Below are 19299 nucleotides of genomic sequence, written 5' to 3' on the forward strand. Positions count from 1 at the left end.
CTTGTCCTGGGGCTGGAGTGCTGTCCTGAGGGGATAAGGGTCCTGCAGTACCAGGATCTAATGGGTCCCGTAGGAACTGAAGGATTGCTGGTAGGTTTTGCCGGGGTTGTGGAGGAAGCTGGCTAAATCCCGCTCGGCCTAAAGGGGGCACCAGGCAGTTACGGGCCCCATGCTGGGAACCCGTGGCAGAGCGCAGGAGCCACCAGCATCCCTCCCCAGGCTGAAGGCTCCCCAGCCCACAGGGACACTTCACCTTCCCTGGTGCTGGCCCGGCTTTGGTCCAGAGAAAAAATGTCACCCGAGTCCTCTGCTGCAGGAGCGAGGGGTGAGGGAGGTAACTCAGCTCTCTGGATCAGGCAAAGGCAGGGAGACGGAAGAGGTGATGCTGCTCCAGTCTGGGAAACGGAGGGTTGAAGCCTTGCAGAAAAGCAGTGCTGTGCAGGAATCTGTTGCCCCCGTGCTGCTCCCTGCCCAAGGCGGGGAGGGACGACACATACCTGCCCAGGTGATCCAGGGAAGGAACGCAAGGAACGTTGGCGAAGCATCCAGCGAGAGCTGGAGGAGAATCTCTGGTCTAGAGTGTAAATCCCCAGGGCTCCTTGTTAGGTTAATGAAGAGGCTGTCTTCTTTTCCACTCTGTTTGATTTGATTGGCTTCTCTGGGGGCAAGACGGCAATTCCTTTTGCTGTGGAGTAAGGATTTGCTTATCAGCAAAGGCATGGCACAAACCTGTGCAGAGGCACACCGCAGTGAACATGGCACGTGCTTCTGAGTGTGGTGTTCAGCTGCCCCAGATGTTTGCAGAGATGCAGAGCTCGGGCAAGCGTGTTATGTAGGAACGGGGCAAAGCCACACGCCATCGGGCTGGGGTTTGTACACATGACGTGCAACAAACACAAGCACGGCACGCGAGAGGATGGTATATAACATGCGTCATGCATAAAAGGGTAACACATGCTGACACGCAAATGCTGAATATTCAACCATGACATGCAGGTCTGGGTAGAGCATGTTGAATACAGCAGAGCGTGTACTTGGCACAAAACGTGTTACGTGTGCCGGTATCGTAACAGACAGCCGCGAAGGACCACTTAACCTGGGCACCGGATGGCGGCTGGACGTGCGGAACATGTACATCCAGGCAGAGCGTGTGCTACGGAGCAGCTGGTATCACCCCCTTCTCCCCCCATGTAGGGAGCAAAGTAGCTCATTACATTAAAAGCCTGACGTATTTTTCTACGATTATGATTAAATTGTCTCCTCGGCATTTGTTAGGGGAGGGGTCACGCTGAGGTTTTGGGGTGGGCAGGGGGAGAAAAGGAGCCTGCACAGACAGACTCTCCCGTGGAACATTGACAAGACAAAACTTCGTGTATTTTGGATTGTCTCCACACCACAGGGCTCTGGTCGGGCTATAAATTATTAGTGCCAGTACAAAGCGCAGTTTATCTGCAGGCTCACATGGAGGCACCAATAACATTAATAATTTAAAAAATGTTAATAATTTAGAAATCTTTTTTTTTTAATTGCTTTTCAGCCCCCCCCCCCCCCCCTCCGCCCCCGTTCTCCCAGTGGCATTCATCCCACATTCTGAATTCAGTCTGTCTCGGTGCCTGGAACCTCCATCCGCCAGCGTCCCACTGTCAATCAATCTGATTTCCCAACTGTCAGAGTGCAGGATCGTAAATAACAGATCCTCGGGGGGGGCTGTGCGAGGGGGTAGGGGCACAGGGGAGGGAAGGAGGGAGAGAAGGAGAGGGGTGTGCGTGCGGGGGGGGGTTGTTGCGGTCATTCAGGATCAATGCGGCTTCTGGAATTGGCGGCGTGCCCGACTTCTAAATTACAGGCGCTGTGGCAATAAGGAGTGACCTGGGTTTTTCAGATAATTAATTTATAAACATTGGAGGTGCACGGTCCCTGGCTCGGAGAATTCTCTAGGCTTTTTATGTGATCCGATGGGGTTTGTTGTTTCACTATTTCCTATGTACTTTTGCAGTTGGAAATTGTACGTCATTTTAATGTTTGTCCCCCCAGTTGGGGGTGTGGGGACAGGGATTTTGTGTACATTAATCTGGCTAGAAGCATTCAGGTACCAATGCCCTCCTTATTGCCAGCAAAAACAGCAGCTGTGTCAGCATTTCCACCCCAGCTTGCAATCCCACCACCGGGCTTCAGCCCTGACCATCACCAAAATATTTGATGAAGTGATTGGTGGGGCTCAAGCTGGGCTGGGCACATCAAGCTGGGCTGGGCACATCTTGGGGCACATAGGGATGGCTGGGATTTCTAGAACCAAAGGAAAACGGCATGGTGATGTCAAGAAAGGCAAGGAGATGGGGAGCGTATCGTTACCAGGGTCATGCAGCGCTCTTATATTAACCTGGCTTTACGAATCAGTTGTGGGGAGAGGGCTAATAGGCTGCTGGCTGTGGAGTGCTTTGAAATCTCAATATGCGAGTTGATGCTGAGCAGGGTGTGTTCATTAAGATAAATCTTCTCTCCTCCTCTCCCCAGCTGTACTTTGGTTTCCTTTCGCAGGGCGGTACAGTTGGTGCAGGAAGGAGGTTTTCTCTCAGCGCGCATCTGCGTGTGTGTGTTTCCTGGGTATCGTGTGAATGGCAGCAGAGGTTTTGTTGTGGGATGTAAGTTGTGTATAGGGTGTTTTCAAATAGGTATAGGAACTGAGGGAGCCCTGATGCTTAACTGTGAGAGGGCAGCACTCTGGCAGAAGCCTCTATCAGTGCAGCTGGTAGGGGTGTCCATGGCACTAGACCTTCTCATAGGTCTGTCCAGCTGCGTTGTTCCCTGAGAAGGCAAGTGCAATAGCAAGCCAGCTTACTGTGTCCCCTGCTCTTCCTTGGGGTACACTCTGATCCCCGTTAACGTGTGCTCGTGGTGTGTCTGGCCGTGCCTGCATTGTCCATCATGCAGCACTGGTGTGGGCAGCTTGTCCTCGGTGACACCCACCCTGGAAAGCCTCCACGTGTGTCACCTGTCATGGCACAGCCCGCCCGTGATAGGTAGGGGGTTCTGCAGTGGTGACAGGGCAGTGCAGGTTTAACAAGGGGTGCGTTTGTTTCTGACCTGCAGCCAAAGGTCTGATGGAAGTGTTGTGCCAAAGGCTGGAAGGGGCTCCTTTGTGTACCCCATCCTCGTCTGCTCTGTGCCCCAGCCCTTTACTTTCCTGCGCCAGGCAGGTACAGACCTGCGGGGGCCAGCCGGTGCCCCTTGCCCAGCCGAGGGCTGCAGCATCCCCCCGGGCTCTGGGCGGCTGCCTGGGGGGGTTCAGCGTGCTCAGGTTAGGAAAACAGCTCTTGGTGTGCTGGTAGCAGGGCTGGGTGCCCCCCGGCCAGGGCAGTGGGGGGAAGGCGGGTGCCCCCCAGCCGAGAGCGTAGGGGCCACCCAGGGAAACGGCCCCCGAGCCCCTGCTTTTGGCAGCAGTGGGAGATGCTGGGGCAGGGAAGGCTTCACAGCGGGGAAAGGGGTGGACGCTGCCCCCCGCAAACCCTGCGGCCCCCGGGGGGTGCCCGGCGAGGGGCCGGCGGATGGGGGAGCCGTCGGCGGGGGAGCGGGGCCGGCGGGAGGCCGCGGGTGGCTTCTCGGTAGCGGGTCGGGTCAGCTCCGCTCCCCGCTGGGCACGGCGGGGCCGGGGCAGGTGCTCGGGGCAGGCGGGTGGCTCGGGAAAGCCTCCCTTCTCCTTTTTGTCTCCCCCCATCCATCCTTCCTTCCCTCCCTCCTTCCCTCCCTCCTTCCCTCCCTCCGACAGGAAGGCAATTAAACAGCAATCCACCCCCTCCCGTAGTTGCACAATTTCCTCCGCTGCCGAACTCCCTTGGCGGCGGAGGCGGATCCCGCTACGAGCCCGCTCCGCCGGGTGAGTGCCCGGGGCGGCCCGGGGCCGGGGGGCCGCACGGCCGGCCGCGCTCCCCCGCCGCCTGACAGCCCCGCGGCGACGGGCGGCGGCGGGGGGGCGAGCAGAACAGCGGGCTGTCGCCCCGGGGGCTGCGGGGAGGGCCGGGCAGGCAGCAGCCCTGTCGCCCGCGGGGAGCCGGGAGCAGCCCCGGAGCAGCCCCGCGGGGGAGCCTGGGCAGCCCCCACGGCGGAGGGCGGGCGGCGGGTGCCTCCGTGTGTCCGGGAAGGAGGAGGGTTGGGGGAGTCGTCGGGGCCGGTGGCGGGCAGCAGCTCATCCCTTCCCTCTCCCCAGATCTCCTCCGGGCGCGGCAAGAGGTGGCGGCGGCGGCGGCGGCGCGCAACCCCGGCGCGATGGAAGCGCACATCCCCTCGGCCAGCAACTCTTCCAGCCAGCGGAGGAAGCAGGGCCTCCCCCAGCACAGGGACACCCACTTCCCCGAGAGGTACCGGGTGGGAAGGGGGACGGGACGGGGAAGGGCCGGCCGCGGCTCACCCACGCCCCCGGGCGGGGTTTGCTCCAGCCGCCACGGCATCGCAGCGGGGCGGACGGGGCGGGGGGCTCCGGGCAGCGGGACGGGGCGTGGGGCGATGCACGCCAGCCCTCTCGGACCGGTGTGCACCCTCGGAGCCAGTCTGGAAAGGCGTGGGTGCCATAATGGTCCAGGAGGGGAGGGTGCCCCTGGGTGCGGGTAGCCTAGCGGGGTGGGCAGGTTTGATTTGCCCCGGTGATGTGTTAACGTCTCCCTTGGGCATTACGCGGGTGCAAAAGTGTGGGTTTTGCATGTGTGCCTGGCACATGCTGGGGTGTCTGTGTGTAAAAGGGGGTGGTTTGTCCACATAGACATTCACATCCAGGTTGGCGACTCGCTGGCTGGTGGGAACAATCCCAATCCTGCCTTGGATCTTCAGAGCAGATGCTAGACTCTAACCTGTCCCTTGGCACAGAGCAAGTTAAGATGTTTAAGTTTGCATCTTATGGCATCCCCAGGTAGTGGGAGAGAACGAATGCTCTAGGATGGAACAGAAAGAGAAGGAATTTTCTTTTTTGAGAAAGAAGGAGGTATGGCTTCCCTTTACCACTAATAGGAGTGCTGGAAAGCTAATTTGCCTCCTCCCCCCCAAAAAAAATTCTAGCTCATTTATCTTGCTCTGTGCCATAAGCCATTCCCTCCGCAATCAAGAACTTCAGAAGGAAATGAAATTAAAGCTGGATGCATTTCTGACAAGGATAGCAGAGGCGGGAGAGGGCTGACAGCCATGGGGATGCAAAGGCTTTGGGTATCACGGGGCAAGCCGTGAAAGGCTCTAGTATCTCAGCTTTTTTGGCTTTCATCTTGGGGTGGGGGCAGGCAGCAGGCTGCGATATTAGTTCTGTAGCACGTGTACGTATGCATTGAGTTCAAAGTTATCCCCCCGCATTTATAGCCTTGGAGATCCTGTCTGGTTTTCCTTCTTTCTGACCTACGGGTTTGCAATGTGTAGAGGCTGGGCAGACCTGGTAAACCTTTCTCCTTCGGGCTGTACTTTGGCTAACCCACCTAATAAAATCCAACCCCGTCCACGCGGATTGTAGGCAGACCTGTGAGGAATGCAGAGATAGACGAGTTTCAGTGCAGCCAGTCATCAGGAAAATTTCTCCAGCTATGTGTGGGCTGGAGAAGTGCCAGGCCAGCCGGAGGCCTGGCTGAAAAGGCATGTACGGAAGGGTGGAGGTTGCTTATGGGGAGGTGCTGCGCATAGGAGGGGCAAACTGAAAATGAATTAGATATGTATCATATCCAGAGGTACTTGCCACTGCCAGACAGGTGTTGTAGCTAATGGAGCTGGGCTAGGCCAGGAAGCGTTGAATCCTTTGGGAAGAGGGTGTTATCTAGCAGTTTAAACAGAGTACTGGAGTTAGGGCTGGTGTTCCTCCCCAGTTATGGGAGGGAGGGAGAAGTTACTTGCTCGGGGGACAGAGACTGAAGGCCAGGAGTTACGGTTGGAAAAGACCACTACTTTTCATCTTAATTCAGTTCTCCAGGTAACCCTATGAATAGCTGCATTGGCGTAAGTGAGAGGGAAATCCTGGAGAGGTGAGGTGGGGGAAAGGAACACGTAGAGGCACAACCTGCCTTTGATGTCGAGACCTTAATCTGTGGGACCTTGGGTTAAGTTTGCAGGAGTCATTCCATGTCTCAGTTTCCCTTGCTGCCCAGTGACAGTGTTTCTCATTTTGAAAGCGGGTTGTACTCAGTGTTTGGGAAGGCCTTTGGACACCTCAGGTCAAAGAGCAGTATAATGTGGCGTGTTGCGTGGAGCAAGGATATTTGCACCCACTTGGGAAGGTCGAGTTATTTGCCTATAAGCAAGACCAGCCTATGGCTGTCTTGGTGGGAACAATACAACGACGCTGTGTTTTTCTCTCTGCTATGTAGTCTGTAGTCTCATTTCTGTCCAAGACTTTGCAGACTGAAACAAGGCTCGTAGCACGTTATCAGCCCTATTTTTGTTTTCCCACACTGCTCCTGCCTCAGACCGTACATACAGGACCTGCTCTAAATGCTTGGGCAGAGCATTTCTCCAAGGAGCTTTGAGACAAACCATGTGGAACATCACCATGGTGGGCCTGGCTGGGCACGTCCCATGCTTCCTTCTGCCACCATGCCTGGCAGACCAGACTGCCTGGTTTTTCTGCAGCCACCTGCCGCCACGAGGAGGGTGTGAGAAGGCCCTGTGTGGCCTGCCTCCTTGGCCGGGCTCTCTGGTGTGACAACCCTCGGTTAGCAGAGCTGGGGGAGTCCTGCTGGGAAACGGGAAGCTACAACTCTGTCCCGTAGTTATGACTTAGTAGGTCTGCTTGATGTTAGTTCACATGATCGTTATTTGTCCCTAGAGGTCTGCCACCTGAGTGTCACTAAGGGCCAGCATGTGTCACTCTGCTCCTGCTCAGAAGTGGCCTGGTTGGAGCTGTTGCGTGCAAACTGTTTCTTGCCAAAGCACCATGGGCGTTTTTAGGTCTGCCAGGAGAAGTCGTGGCTGTGTGCTGTGAAGCAATAAAGCACTGTTTGGGTTAATTTCTCCCTCCCATTCTCCCTGTTGCCGTTAGCCTTGGGTTTTGTACTTGGCTGCCATGGTCTTTGTCAGTAGGGTAAATCAAAGCAGGCTCTGCACCTTTGTTATGAAGGTGTAGAAACTTTAAAAGGTTCAGGTAGGCACTGACAGAGGAGAAGGCGATGGAGGCAGCTGGCTCACGTACGTAGGCAAACTGTAGGTAGATTTACGGCATCTCCTTTCCCAGGAGCAGAAGTAATAACGCATGATGCAGGGGGATGTGAACTGTTTGGCATGGTGTTAAAATTCCATTTCAGCTTCCTTTCAGGAGATCTGTGGGGATCAGGTCAGCTCTCAAGTGGAGCAGCTTTGTGGGCAAGAATAATTAGCCACTCCAGACTTCAGCCATTATGTCTGGTAAAGCAAAGGGGGAAAACCCGTACTGGTGACCCAGTTTTATTTATCAGGGCAGTGCTGCTGTTCTTCCAAAGACAGGAATGTGGAGACCTTTGCCTGCTACTGGGAGCTACCTATGCAGTTTTCAGTTTCCAGGTGGGAAGAGGTGGGTGAGTCTGAGCTGGGGAGCGCTTGGGAAGACAGGTATGTTCAGGCACTTGTCACCTAACTAGCATCCATCTCTGCTGGTCAGAAGCAGGCTGGTAGGTTCAGTGGTGCCAAGCCCAAGGCAGGCAGGTGGGTACTGGCTCTGCAGGGGATGTTTCACACATGTGTGCATGCAGACACGCTGGATATGGATTTTCTTGGACCAGGTTCCAAGGTCCTTTTAGCAGAGTAGTGGTCTCTTGATCCCTTTGCTCTGGCTTCCTCGTCTGTCGAAAAGAGTTGGTAAAACTGATAGGTTTTGCCAGAGGTAGACTCAAGCTCCAGGCTTCAGAGTCCGTTTGGTTTCATGGTTTTGGTTTCTTAGGTCCTTCTCTAGATGGATTCAGACTTGGGTTATAGAGCGCCAGCACCCGGTGGCTTGTCTGAAAAGATTGTTGAGTTCAGTGTTATAAAAAGACTTGGAAGAGGAAAGAGTACAACTCAAAGGTGTCATCGTAACTGCTGCAGCCTGGACTACTTCCCATCTCCAAATTGCAGTGTCTCCTGCAAAAACGGCAGGTGGCCGTGCCCTGCAGAGCTGCTTGGATCCTACTCCTTGGATCCCATCTGCAAAATTTGTTGGCAACATACTTGGTTTTGCTGGGGTCCTTTAGCCTGGTGTGTTCTTACCCAAGGTGCTCATCTCCTGGTACACGCTGCAGAACTTGCTCCTGGTCGTACTCTGGAGTCTGGACCAAGCAGGCTCCTGCTCCCGGAGCAGGCTGGTGCCTGCGAAGCCTAGGGAACGCTTGCATTCACCTCACTTTAGGGAAAAACTTCCATACCCTGCAAATGGGAGGCATTGTACAGGTGCTCAGACTAGGCTGGAGGAGCTGCTTACCAGTGCGGTCAGTGTGGTGAAGCTGGTGGGCTGAAGATGATGCATCAGTTCGGTGTTAGGGGTTGCTAGGAGCTTGTTCACATGCATACAGTGTGTGGCCTGGGGTCTGCATGTGAGAACCTGCCCCTCACAGGATGGGGAGAAGGCAGATTATGGTCAGAGAAAGGGCAGATGTTGAGGCAGATACTCTGGCAATAGCATTCGGCTGCCTCTGGTACTGACTATAAGAAGCGTTAGGGACACAGTTCATCTTCCAGGACCACAGACAATTATGGGGTGAAGGCAGGAGGAATGCCAAGGAGCAAGAAATACTGCCTGCGTGAGATGCCATCAGCATCCTGATCTGCTGGGGTCCTGGGAAGCCGAGCCCTTTGGTTAGTGTGTTGTGGGAGCAGGAGCCGCAGGGTCTCAAGGATGCACTCATTGCCCTTCGGTTGCAAAGAGCTGACAAACGTGCATCAGCCAGAGGCCTTTCTCTGGGCAAAGATGCGCCTGAAATACCCAGCAAGGATTTTTGGATTGGGTTCTTTCCATCTGCTGTTGCTACCATTTTTTCTTTCATCACCTAATTCTTCCCCCCTGCATCGTGGAGGCTTTCCTTTTCACTCCTGGCTCCTTGGGCACATTTTCCTCTCTGGACACGTTCTCTTTTCTACTCTTACCTCCCCCAGCCTCGCATCCCGCTCGGCTCTGACTGCTGTATCCCTCATTCTCCAGTTTTTGCACTGGGAGGATTCCTCACCAGATCCCAGCTGGCTGAATATTACACAGAGCAAAGGCCAAAGAGCTTGACCTCATTTAACTAATTTGATTTTAGCACCAATTTGGATTTTGAGGGAGCAATTTCCCCTGGCAGACATAAACCAGACCCTCTCTGTGTCCAGGCCTGGTTGCTGCCCCAGAAGGGCAGTGCCAGTATGTGTCTCTTTCTGCCTGGAAATCCCAAACACCATCTTTAGAAAACCCTTTCATTTTATTTATTTTCCCTTCCTGGCACAGACAGTGTCTGCGGATGGCGGACCAGCAAGGAGCTGTGCGCCGCTTGCCTATTACCTCAGGTTTGAAGTGTCTCTTCCTATCAAATGCAAAGCAGAAGAAAGCAGAGCTTTCATGCATTCTTTCCCCCCCCACCTCTCCCATCCGTTCTAAATTTATTTCCATGCCTTGCCGGTTTCAATCTGCATTTCCTGACCCTCTCACATCTCCAGTCACAGCCTGTGCTCCGAGCCTTCCTTTTGAGCTTGGAGCGAGTCGGGGGGGAGCACTGCTCTGGGCTTGGGAGGATATGATGGGGTTAAAGTGAAAGGCTTAGTTTTAACAGTATAATGTGTAACCCCATAATGACTTTAAATATTGATTATTTGAAGGCCATTAGTGCTTATTGTTAAAGAAAAGTCGATACTTTTTAAGCCTTGTGAACCATTTGTCTCCTGTTAAAGGACATATCAAATTTAGCAGCATGCAGTGCAAATCCCCTAATACCCTGCTCACAAGCCTCCAGCTGGCATGTTGGGGGGGGGGGTAAGGGGGGTGAGGGGAGGAATATGCAGTAACACAGAATTGCTCTCCGCGAGGTAAGGACAAGGCTTATCAGATGTAATTGCCAAGGGCTAAATTCACATTCTCCGAGTACGGGGCTGTAATTCAGCCCTTGCTCTGAAAGCTGGAAGAAGAGGAGGAAGGAAATTAATGGGGGGGGGGTTGAAGGCTGATACGTACCTGAGAAAAGATGGGAGGATTTGTGTTTTGGTCCACGTCTGTCTAAAAGCACAGTAGCCTTTGCTAAGGTCTCTGGGCCTTTTTACTCCGGGGTTGCCAGTTCATTTCCAAGCTTGTTGGAAGCAATTGGCTGTGTCTGGAAGCAGCCTGGAAGGGCTTCCCAGCTCTGCGCCAGGACACGACCCAGTCATGCTCCCCCCTTCCCATGCCAGGCTGCCATGCCAAGGATCAGGCAGCCGGGCTGGAAGGGAGCAGTGTCGGAGTCCTGGACGGCCGGGAGGCTGGGTTTGTGGGGTGGCAGGAGGCGTCCATCCTTCGTGGTGGTGTGGGGCACTGCTCCTCAGGGCTCTGCAACATGAGCTAGGGAGTATCAGCCTACCTGCAGGGAGAGAGTCCCTTGTCTCCTGAGTATTGGTGAGCCTGCCTGCTTTCCGTCCAAGTTACCTGCTCTGGGGACTGACGCTGAGCGTTGGGGGGATGGCAGAAGTGCAATGACTCCTTCATGTTTGGCCATACGAGCCTCTCTTCTCTGACTTCAGGCCACAAACTCCACAGGTGTAACAGTGCCAGGCGCAGGACCTTTGGCTGGTCCCGTTTATCTGGCCTCATCCCGCAGCTTTGCCTCATGCGCGTGTTTGGTGGAGAGCTCCAGTGTTGCTGAGAGAACGACTCTGGGGTCTCTGTGTGGTCTGCTGTGTCAGACATGATGACAGCAGCTGCAAATGTGTCTCCCTGAATTTTCTAAACCTTTGGACTCATCCCCAGCATGTGTTGTGTGTGTAACATAAGCAGCGACTGACCTCTCACGTTGGAAGTCACTCCTGATGCGTTTCTTACAGCCCCTTCCAACTACCTCCAGCCCCTTCCGAGCCACCGCAGGCTGCTGTGCTCAGCCATGTGCGTGGCAGCGTCATCAGGTCCCGTGGCAATTCCTTCTCCAGCTCATCCCCCCCTTCCCCGGCTCATCCCCCCTTCCCACCACTCACTGGCCAGTCCAAAGTGGGAGCTGGTCCCTGGCGCCAAGAGGCAGGGAAGCTGCACAGCTCTGAGGAGCGGACAGAGGGAATGAACCCCAGGGTCTCGATCAGATGTGAATTCCTTCGGGATCAAAGTCAGGCCCTGTAGTGCAACGTTAAAGCATAAAAATAGCCTCTGATTAACACTGGGCTGCCACCAAAGGGAGGACCTTCTATTTTCCAGTGCCCAGTTCTGATCCCCATCAAAGAATACGCTTCCTGGGCACAGATTGTCTCTTCTTGGCTAAAATCTAGAAGCTCTCTTTGTTTTTAGCATTTCCTTCTGAGCTCTCTGTGTGCAGCCCACACCTGGGGCTTCTGTGCATTGTTATCTCTCCTACAGGATCCCTTTTTGTGCATTGATAAAAGGCGGGGAGGGCATGGCCACTGCTTGCCTGGCCATGGAATGGTTAAAAGCGACTTGATTTCCTAAATTGCTTCTTATAAAACGAACAGCACGTCTGCCAGGCTCGTCTCCCCATGATTACAGCTAATTACGATCGAACGGACACCTCCTAGCCCCCGTCATGCCGCTTTAATTGTCCGTTATTCATCTGCAGGCTGTCCGGGGTGGCAAAGCACTTGGCAGCCCAGCGACCGAGGCCTCGGCTAATTGTGAGGCCTCGGGGATTAGGGCAGGTGATTACACACTTCATGGTGTAATTACATGAGCATCGCTTGGCTGCTGCCCCGGCTCTGAGCCGAAGGTCGCGCGCTGCGTTACCTGAGATTAATTGGAGCTGCCACTGAAGTGCGAGGTGCTGGCGGAGCGGTTATACGATTAGCATTAACATTTCAACAGCGACGGATCGATCTGTGGCTCTCCTCCAGACACAGCGAGCTGTGCAATTAGTTTAGAGGAGAGCTAGGGGAGGAAGGAGGAGGAAAGGAGAGACGGAGACAGGCAGGGGAAGGGGAGAAGGGGAGTGGAGACAGACGGGAAGGGGGGAGGCAGAGACAGGCAGATGGGCAAGGGGTAGGGAAAAGGAGGAATTTTGAGAGGAATCGCATCCCATTCCGCGCAGTGGATCAGTGCGTGGCCTGATCCAGTTGCAGTGGCTGTTGCACAGAATGAAGATAAAAACTATGCTGAGAAGATTAGAGAAAGGATAGGAATCCTTTCCTTGCCCACCTCATCCCCAAAGGGTCCTTGTCTGGCTTTTCACGAGCCACGGTGGTGATCCATCCTTAGCTGCGTGGGATGGGGGGGATGGCTGGGGCTCTCTCATTACCCCACACCCCATCATCCCCCCCCTGAAAGGGGGACCGCAGTTGTGGCTGTAGTCTGTTTGTTGCAAAGTCACACGCACCTTCTTGCTCCCTTTCTCTTGCCCTCCAGTCTCTCCTGAAGCAGATTTTATAGGGAGATATTGTAAAAATGAAAATGAACGGCACAGCACTTGGCTTTGCCTCTAGATGCCCTGGTGAAGGTAATAATGTTGTAAGTGGCCATCAAAAGGAATTAAGAGACGTGCAGCCGGAAAGCAGAGATTTGCTTGCAGGCTCCCAGGGCGGATTTGACTAATGGAAGAGACCTTGGCTCTTATTCCCTTCCTGCCTTTTTTTTTCTCCCCTCCCTCCCCCCCCTGCAACCCCCAGTAAGCAAGCGCTACCTGCCTTGCTTCCAGGCATTGTCCTCTTCCCTGTCCCTCAAACCCGCCTCTTCCAACTTCCGTGTCACCTTACATCTGCTCTACACGCTCTGGCCAGCATCACCCAGCCCTTCTCCAGCCTTTCCACTGACCCCATGGCGCCTCCTGCTCGCATCCCTCTCCCCATCTCTCCTAGCTGTGTCTTTCTCTCTGGAATTAAAGATCAGCCCTTGTCCCAGCAAGGACAGTGATTGTCTTGCACGCCATGACAGCAATGCCTTCAAATCTTCCCAGACCCACTCCCCAGCTCCCAAAATATAGAATGCCTTTTTAGTTGTAACGTAGTTGAGACAGAAACCCAAGCTTGCTTAGGGAACAGGCAGATGCAGCATCTTCAGCCTTGCCTTTGCTAGCCCTGGGCAGCCAACAGCCCTTTGAACAGCCCAGCTGGAAGGCCACAGAACCAAACATCTCAAAATGGGAAGTATGGGAACCCTTCTGGTTCTGCTTTTTTCTCTCCCTTTTAAAAGTTTTGCATGTGGGTGAATAGGCGTCTTTCTAGCTCAGCACAGCCTCTGGTATGGAATGCAGGTCATCTGCAGAAAGGATGTTCTTCCTAAGCCAGGGCCCTCTGGACGCTATGGATGGAGCCTCCAAGTTTTCAACGTGAATTTATTTTCCGATTTCTGCAGAGAGATATCCCACCCGCCGCCGCTGCTTTCCCCCCAGAATGCGCCCCATATTGCCCTGGGCCCCCACTTGAGACCTCCGTTCCTTGGGGTGCCTTCGGCTCTGTGCCAGACGCCAGGTGAGTGCGGGAGAAACGCTTGTGGTCAGCCAGGGGAGGTGGGTGGAGGGAAAGTGCAGATTGTGACAAGCTATCCTTTAGCCAAATAGCCCAGACACGTTTTCTGCGTTTCCCCGTTGCTGTTGTGCTGACTTCACCCTTGTTTTGCAGTGATAGGAACGGGTCGCCTTGGCTGCTCTCTCTTTTAATCCCCACCAGCCTCCCTGCTCCCATGTTTCACCAGCGGGCTGCACTGCCTTGGGAGCGAGGGAGGAGATGGGCTCCAGAACAGCAAGGCAGCTCTCAGTTGCCCCTTCCCGCTCCGTTAGCCCTCTGGGGAGCTGGCCCTGTTAGCAAAGAGTCAATGCTGAGATTAATAACCCCATATTATTGTTCTCCCCGTCCCCAGGTTACGGGTTCCTACAGCCAGCACAAGCAGAGATGTTTGCACGGCAGCAAGAGATGCTACGAAAGCAAAACCTGGCAAGGTAAAGAGTGTGGAGGGGTAGCCTGCCTGGGCTTGGGTTGGATTTTTCCTTCCCTTTCCTAGCAGCAGGCTAGTGTGGGGTGCTGTGCTGGATGAGCTGTGCATAGGCGACAGGGCAGTGTCGCAAGTGAGACCGATGGAAACCATGTGCGGGTGTGGAGGTGACACCTTGCTCCTGCAAGCTCTGGTTCAAGCTTGACTGGGGGCTAGCAGATTACTCACAGAGCTGCCCCCTGATGCTCTCTCTCTGCCTCTCCCCATTTAGGTTGGAGATGTCGGCCGAGATCATCCGCCAGAAGGAGCTGGAGAACCTCCACAGGCAAAGGCTACTGGCTGGTGACCCGCTGAGCCTGCATCCCGGCTTGCCCCCGGACCACCCGGCCCTGCGCAACGTGCACGACATCCCCGAGGGCCACCCGCTGCGGGAGGAGCTCTCCCGGAGGAACGCCATGCTGGTGCTGCGGCACAATAACACTCCCCTGCTCTCCCTCAACCCCAGCGTCCCCAGCAGTGCCACGCCGCCCAAGGAGCAGCCCCGGCGGGGCAGTCGGAAATCGGCGCATCACCGCGCTGAGCCGCAGGGGCTGAGCGAGGCCAAGGAGCTGGCGGAGCCCCGGGCGCGGGACGGGGCACCAGACTGTAACGACGAGGAGATGAAGGACTCTGAGAGCGACGCGGATGTGAGCGACGAGAAGCCGGAGAGCCTGAAGGCTGAGAGCAGCAGCTCGGCTGCTGAGCTTAAGGAGTGCAAAGAGACGGGCAAAGCCTGCGAAGGGGCCAAGGAGTTGGGTGAAGCGTCTGCTGGCCAAAATGCCCCCTGCAGCTCCTCGAGCGCCGAGTCCCCCAGCCATTTGCTTGGCCCAGGCATCAACAAAAACGAGGTGAAATACCTCCCGCCAGCCTCCATCCCACCACCTCAGCCGCTGCCCTTCGGATTCCCTTACACGATGAGCCCGTACTTCCATGCAGGTGAGTGCCTGGGGGCTTGTCGCCGAGTTACTGGCTGGAGCAGCGATGTGTTTTGCCGAATGCTAAAAATGGGACTCTTCCCCCTTCCTGTTCTGCAGTGTGATTGGAGTTCTTTTGTCTCTGCAGGGAACGAGGCACCTTCTTTTAATTAGTATAAAGGACGCCATTTGCAATGAAGCAAATCACGGGTCATAAAGAGGGTCAGCCGGGACAAAGCGAGTCCCAAGCACATGAGAAGGGAGATCGCAATATGACGGATCTCGCAATTGCTTGGGCCTTCATGTGTTTCGGCAGATGCCAGTAAACTATAGGGGACTTCAGGGAGAGGCAACAAAAATTATTAACGGCTGCAAGGTGCAGCCCGACAAAGTAAAGATCCAGAAGTACCTGGAATGGTGACCTGAAAGGCTGTAAAGACTGTTGGGCTTCGCTCGTGGGATTTCCAGACAGTGGGGATTGGAGGGGCCGGGATGGAGAGGAGCACCCAGGAACAGCGGGACAAAGGAACGGACGGAGACCTTCCCAGGGCAGCGGAGATCTGCCCTGTGTGGGCAGAGGCTGTTCCGCAGGGAGAGGTGCAGATGGCACTGGGGATGTGCGGGGCTGGAGCGGGGCTGGCTGGTTCCCACACGCTTGGTTCTCCGTCTGCATTGCCATGGCTCAGGGAGAGGGAAGTGAAGGAGTAAGGCGTTTTCCTCCCTGCCGAGTGTCATGTCAGGGACATTTCCAGGGTAGCGTGTGAGACAGGACCTTTGGGATGGGGTGTCAGAAGCGTTCCCTGGCAGTGACTTACACATCTTGGTTGCCCCATGCCCTTGGAGGTGTCGGAGTCCCCGCTGCTGTGCTCCTTTCCCAGGGCAGAGGGAGACGGGCTCTTTCCCCAGCCTGTGGTGTATTTCTCAGTCTCCCAGGCACTGGTATAGCGGGGCTGGTGCCTGCTGGATGGGATGGGCAGGCAGGGAAGTCCTTGCCAGCTCTCTGGTCTCCAGCGGCGTGGTCGCCTGGGCTATGGAGATGCTCAGCGAAGGCAGGCACAGCTGGAGCCAGACGGGAGCGGTGAGTCCAGGTGGTACAAACTGGGGTTTCACACCCTGGTAACTGGTCTGCCCAGGGGTCTCCTGTGGGCAGAGCAGGGTGGCAGCCCCGCTAGCCTAGCCAAGAGCTAAAATCTGCTTCAGCTAATTATTTGGCTGAGCAATTAGCAGGAGGTAGGACCTCCTGCCACGTGGAAGAGGGAGAAAGGGGGGGCCATGGCATGTGGGTCGCTGAGGCTGCCTGTTTTCTATGCAAAGAGCTGCCGTGGTTGTGAATGTGGCTGCCCATCGCTCATTAGAGCTGCCTTCCAACCAGGAAGGAGGAAGCGATTTTTCTATGACAGGCAGGTGGCCAACATGATAAATATTCCTGCTGCCTTGGGCTGCTGAGGCTTCCTCGCAGGAGCCTTTTTCTCCCGGCCATTAAAAAGGGAAACGCGCGGCTCTGTGGTGCTCACGGCTTGTGTGAGGCTCTGCAGGGAGGCCTGGATTGTGGATGGGTTTCCTCCCTCCCCCAGCAACGCGCGAGTTACTGTAATAGGCCATTTATTATTATCACTTCGAATTTATATCACGGTCATGTCTTGAGGCCTTGGCACAGATCAGGGCTGTGTTTCACTGCCCAGTTTCCAGGCACTTCTGATTTGTGGAGCCTGTTCCAGAGCTGTAGGTCTTTTCCTGAGGGCTCTTTGGCTTTTGGCTAGCTTCGCCTGTTGTCGTGGCTGTTAATACTGCCTGTTTGCGGGACGGCAGCGCTGAGTTTAGGCCCTGTTGTGCTGGGCACCGTACAACTCCATAGCAGCAGCTCTGCCCTCTAAGGGGCTTGGGAAGATGGGACGTCTTGCTCGGTGCAGCACAGCAGGTCGCTGGGGGAGCTGGGAGCTCAGCAGCTGAAGTATTGAGGGCTATATTGATCAAAATGCTGCTGGGATCATAGGCTGTGCTGGGGTAACGTGTGTCCATGAAATATGTGTTATTTTTGGCCCTTGGGGAACACAAACCGCCTGAAGACAGACAGACAGAACTGTACCCGCCTCTCCCCCGGTGCCAGATAATTTCTGTAATCCTTTTTTTGCACAAGGACTGCTTTTCTGTGCGGGATGGTCGCGATGTTGTGTTGTACGCTGGAGGCTGGTATTGGAAAGGAACCACCTAAACAAGGCAGGTAACACGGCAGGCCGAAAGGAAGAGCCAGAGGGAGGAGAGGAAGGAAGCAGCTGGCTGAAAACTGCCGCTGAGGTTCAGGCAGCTCCCCTGGTCTTCCAGCTTTGGAGGTAGAGAGCTGGTTTTTTGTCCCTACTGGTAAGAATATCGATGAAGCAGCCAGAGCTGGGTCGATTCCCTGAGCTGCCTTCTGGGGATCTGGCGGCTGCTGGATGACCTCATCTCGTCAAGGTTTCAGCAGCCTTGCTCCCCTCCTCCTCCCGCCGCCCTCCTCCAGCCCCGTCCTTTGGAAAAGGTGAAGGATGGAGTGTGCAGGAGGCTAAAATCCTTCTATCGATCTGTAGTCTGGAGAGCAATTAACGCAAGCCTTCCAGTGCCGCTCCATGACCCGAGCCCCGCTCCGGTGTGTGGGAAGGAGGGGGTGCCCACAGAGGGAGGAAGGTGAGGGGGGTTAGAGAGTGGTAGCAAAACTGATTAAACCCAGAGGTGGGCTGACTTCCAGGGGGCTTCGCTTTGTGCGCTGGTCTCCCTGTTGGCACCTGAATTGTCTCCTGTGATGGCAGGAGCAAAACCTCACGGGGCTCCGTGCAGCAGAGACGGCCCCGTGGCAGCCTGGCCGCTGGATTTGCAGCAGAGGTTTCCCTTCCTGGGATGGCCCGAAGGGTTGCTCTCCGTGACCCGTTCAGCCTTTGGCTTCTCTTCTGAAGCAGCTGGATATCAGGAGGAGGGAGGAAAATTATAAATGGTTGGCGGCATGGGTGGCGAGGGCTTTTACGTGGACACCTGTCTGCAAGACACTGGCCTGGGACGATGGATTCTTTTCAGTCCCTACACGCTGGGCCCCATCTGGTGAAATGCTCTGTAATCCATTACCAGTCTCTCGGACCGTCATTTATCATAGAGGAAGACAGAGGAGGCCTGGCAGGGAATAGATGCTGCCCTTTATGCATCCTCGCAGTCCAGCAGGATCCAGTGACATGTCATTATTATAATAGAAGGTGCGTCCCCTCTGGCCACTTGGCACCTATTTGTTATCATTCTCCGAACTGCCAGAGCGGTGGTGAGTGGGTGCAGCCATGCGTAGAGATGGACCAGACGGTGCAGTATCTTCCTGAGGAGGGACGGGAGGAAGGACAGGAGCCCTTCTGCTCTAGGGGCTTTAAAATTAGAAAGGGCCAGTGCCTGGATGCGGTGTGCTGAGGGCTGGTCCTGTACGAGTTGCAAACGAAATACACACAGAGGCCAGAGGGCTACAGAAGTCCTTCCTGGGGTTATTCCTGCATCTGGTGACTTCAGACCGGTGGCAGAGCTGAGGTGGGAGCAAAAGGGCAGGGGGACACCCGAACACCAGGCTCTACAAACCCCCCTTCAGGGGTGCTGAGCGCACAGAATGGGGAACGAGTCTTTGGGGCTACTGGGGCTGAGCTCTTCTGCAGTCACCATGAGATGTTGGGTTTTTCTTCAGGGAACAGGGGTGTTTTGCCGCTAAATTCAGTGGCGGTAGGTTTCTACCCTCTAGCTTTTACGTTCTGTGGCACAGAAATTGCTAATAGGCCAGAACTCAAAGTATTGGTATTTACCTTCCCCCTCCCAAGAATATTTCCACCAGTCAGTCCCTGTTTTGCTGGTATGAAAGGGAAGGGAAAGCAAACTCTCCGAGATAAATATTTTGGCCGTATTATATTTCTCTGTGTGTGGGTACATGGAAAATATTTCTTGTTCCCATACAGCGGGCCTGTCTTGCCCTCGCTCTTGGACTCAGCAGGCTTACTGTGTGTGCATCTGTGCGCATCTTGACCTCTCCCTTCCTTTCTTCTGCGGCCACGAAGAGACAAAGGAAAGCAAACCACAGAGGAGAAAGGCTTCTGTAGGAGAAGCAGTTGCTAGCCCAGCTCTGCTGGCGGTGTCAGTAACCCTGCAAATGATCCCGCATTCGGTGGGGTGCCAGGATTGCAAGCGTGTGTGCAGGAGAGGGACCGGAGGGAAGCCTTACACCTTTCCCCTCATCCCTGCCGGCTGCGAGTGCAGCATCTGGGCAGAAAAATCTCTGTCCCCACAGTGGTGGGGACCTGGCGAAGCGTGTGTGTGTGCGGTGGCGGGGAGCGACCAGCCTCTCTCCCTGCAGGCTGAGGTTAAACCCTG

The 19299-nt window shown here is 55.1% G+C and overlaps 1 protein-coding gene across 1 annotated transcript in view; it reads left to right on the top strand.

Moving 5' to 3' along the window:
* The window catches only part of SAMD11 (sterile alpha motif domain containing 11), a 126413-nt gene that overhangs the window by 95130 nt on the left and 11984 nt on the right, over nt 1-19299 (top strand). Inside the window, exons 9-12 of the mRNA XM_054222259.1 lie at nt 4205-4355; nt 13409-13524; nt 13913-13991; nt 14256-14959. Of these exons, the coding sequence (XP_054078234.1) occupies nt 4205-4355; nt 13409-13524; nt 13913-13991; nt 14256-14959 (1050 nt within the window). The remainder of the gene's footprint in view (nt 1-4204; nt 4356-13408; nt 13525-13912; nt 13992-14255; nt 14960-19299) is intronic.

Source organism: Rissa tridactyla, chromosome 16 (genome assembly GCF_028500815.1).
Source record: "Rissa tridactyla isolate bRisTri1 chromosome 16, bRisTri1.patW.cur.20221130, whole genome shotgun sequence".
Lineage (NCBI taxonomy): Eukaryota > Metazoa > Chordata > Aves > Charadriiformes > Laridae > Rissa > Rissa tridactyla.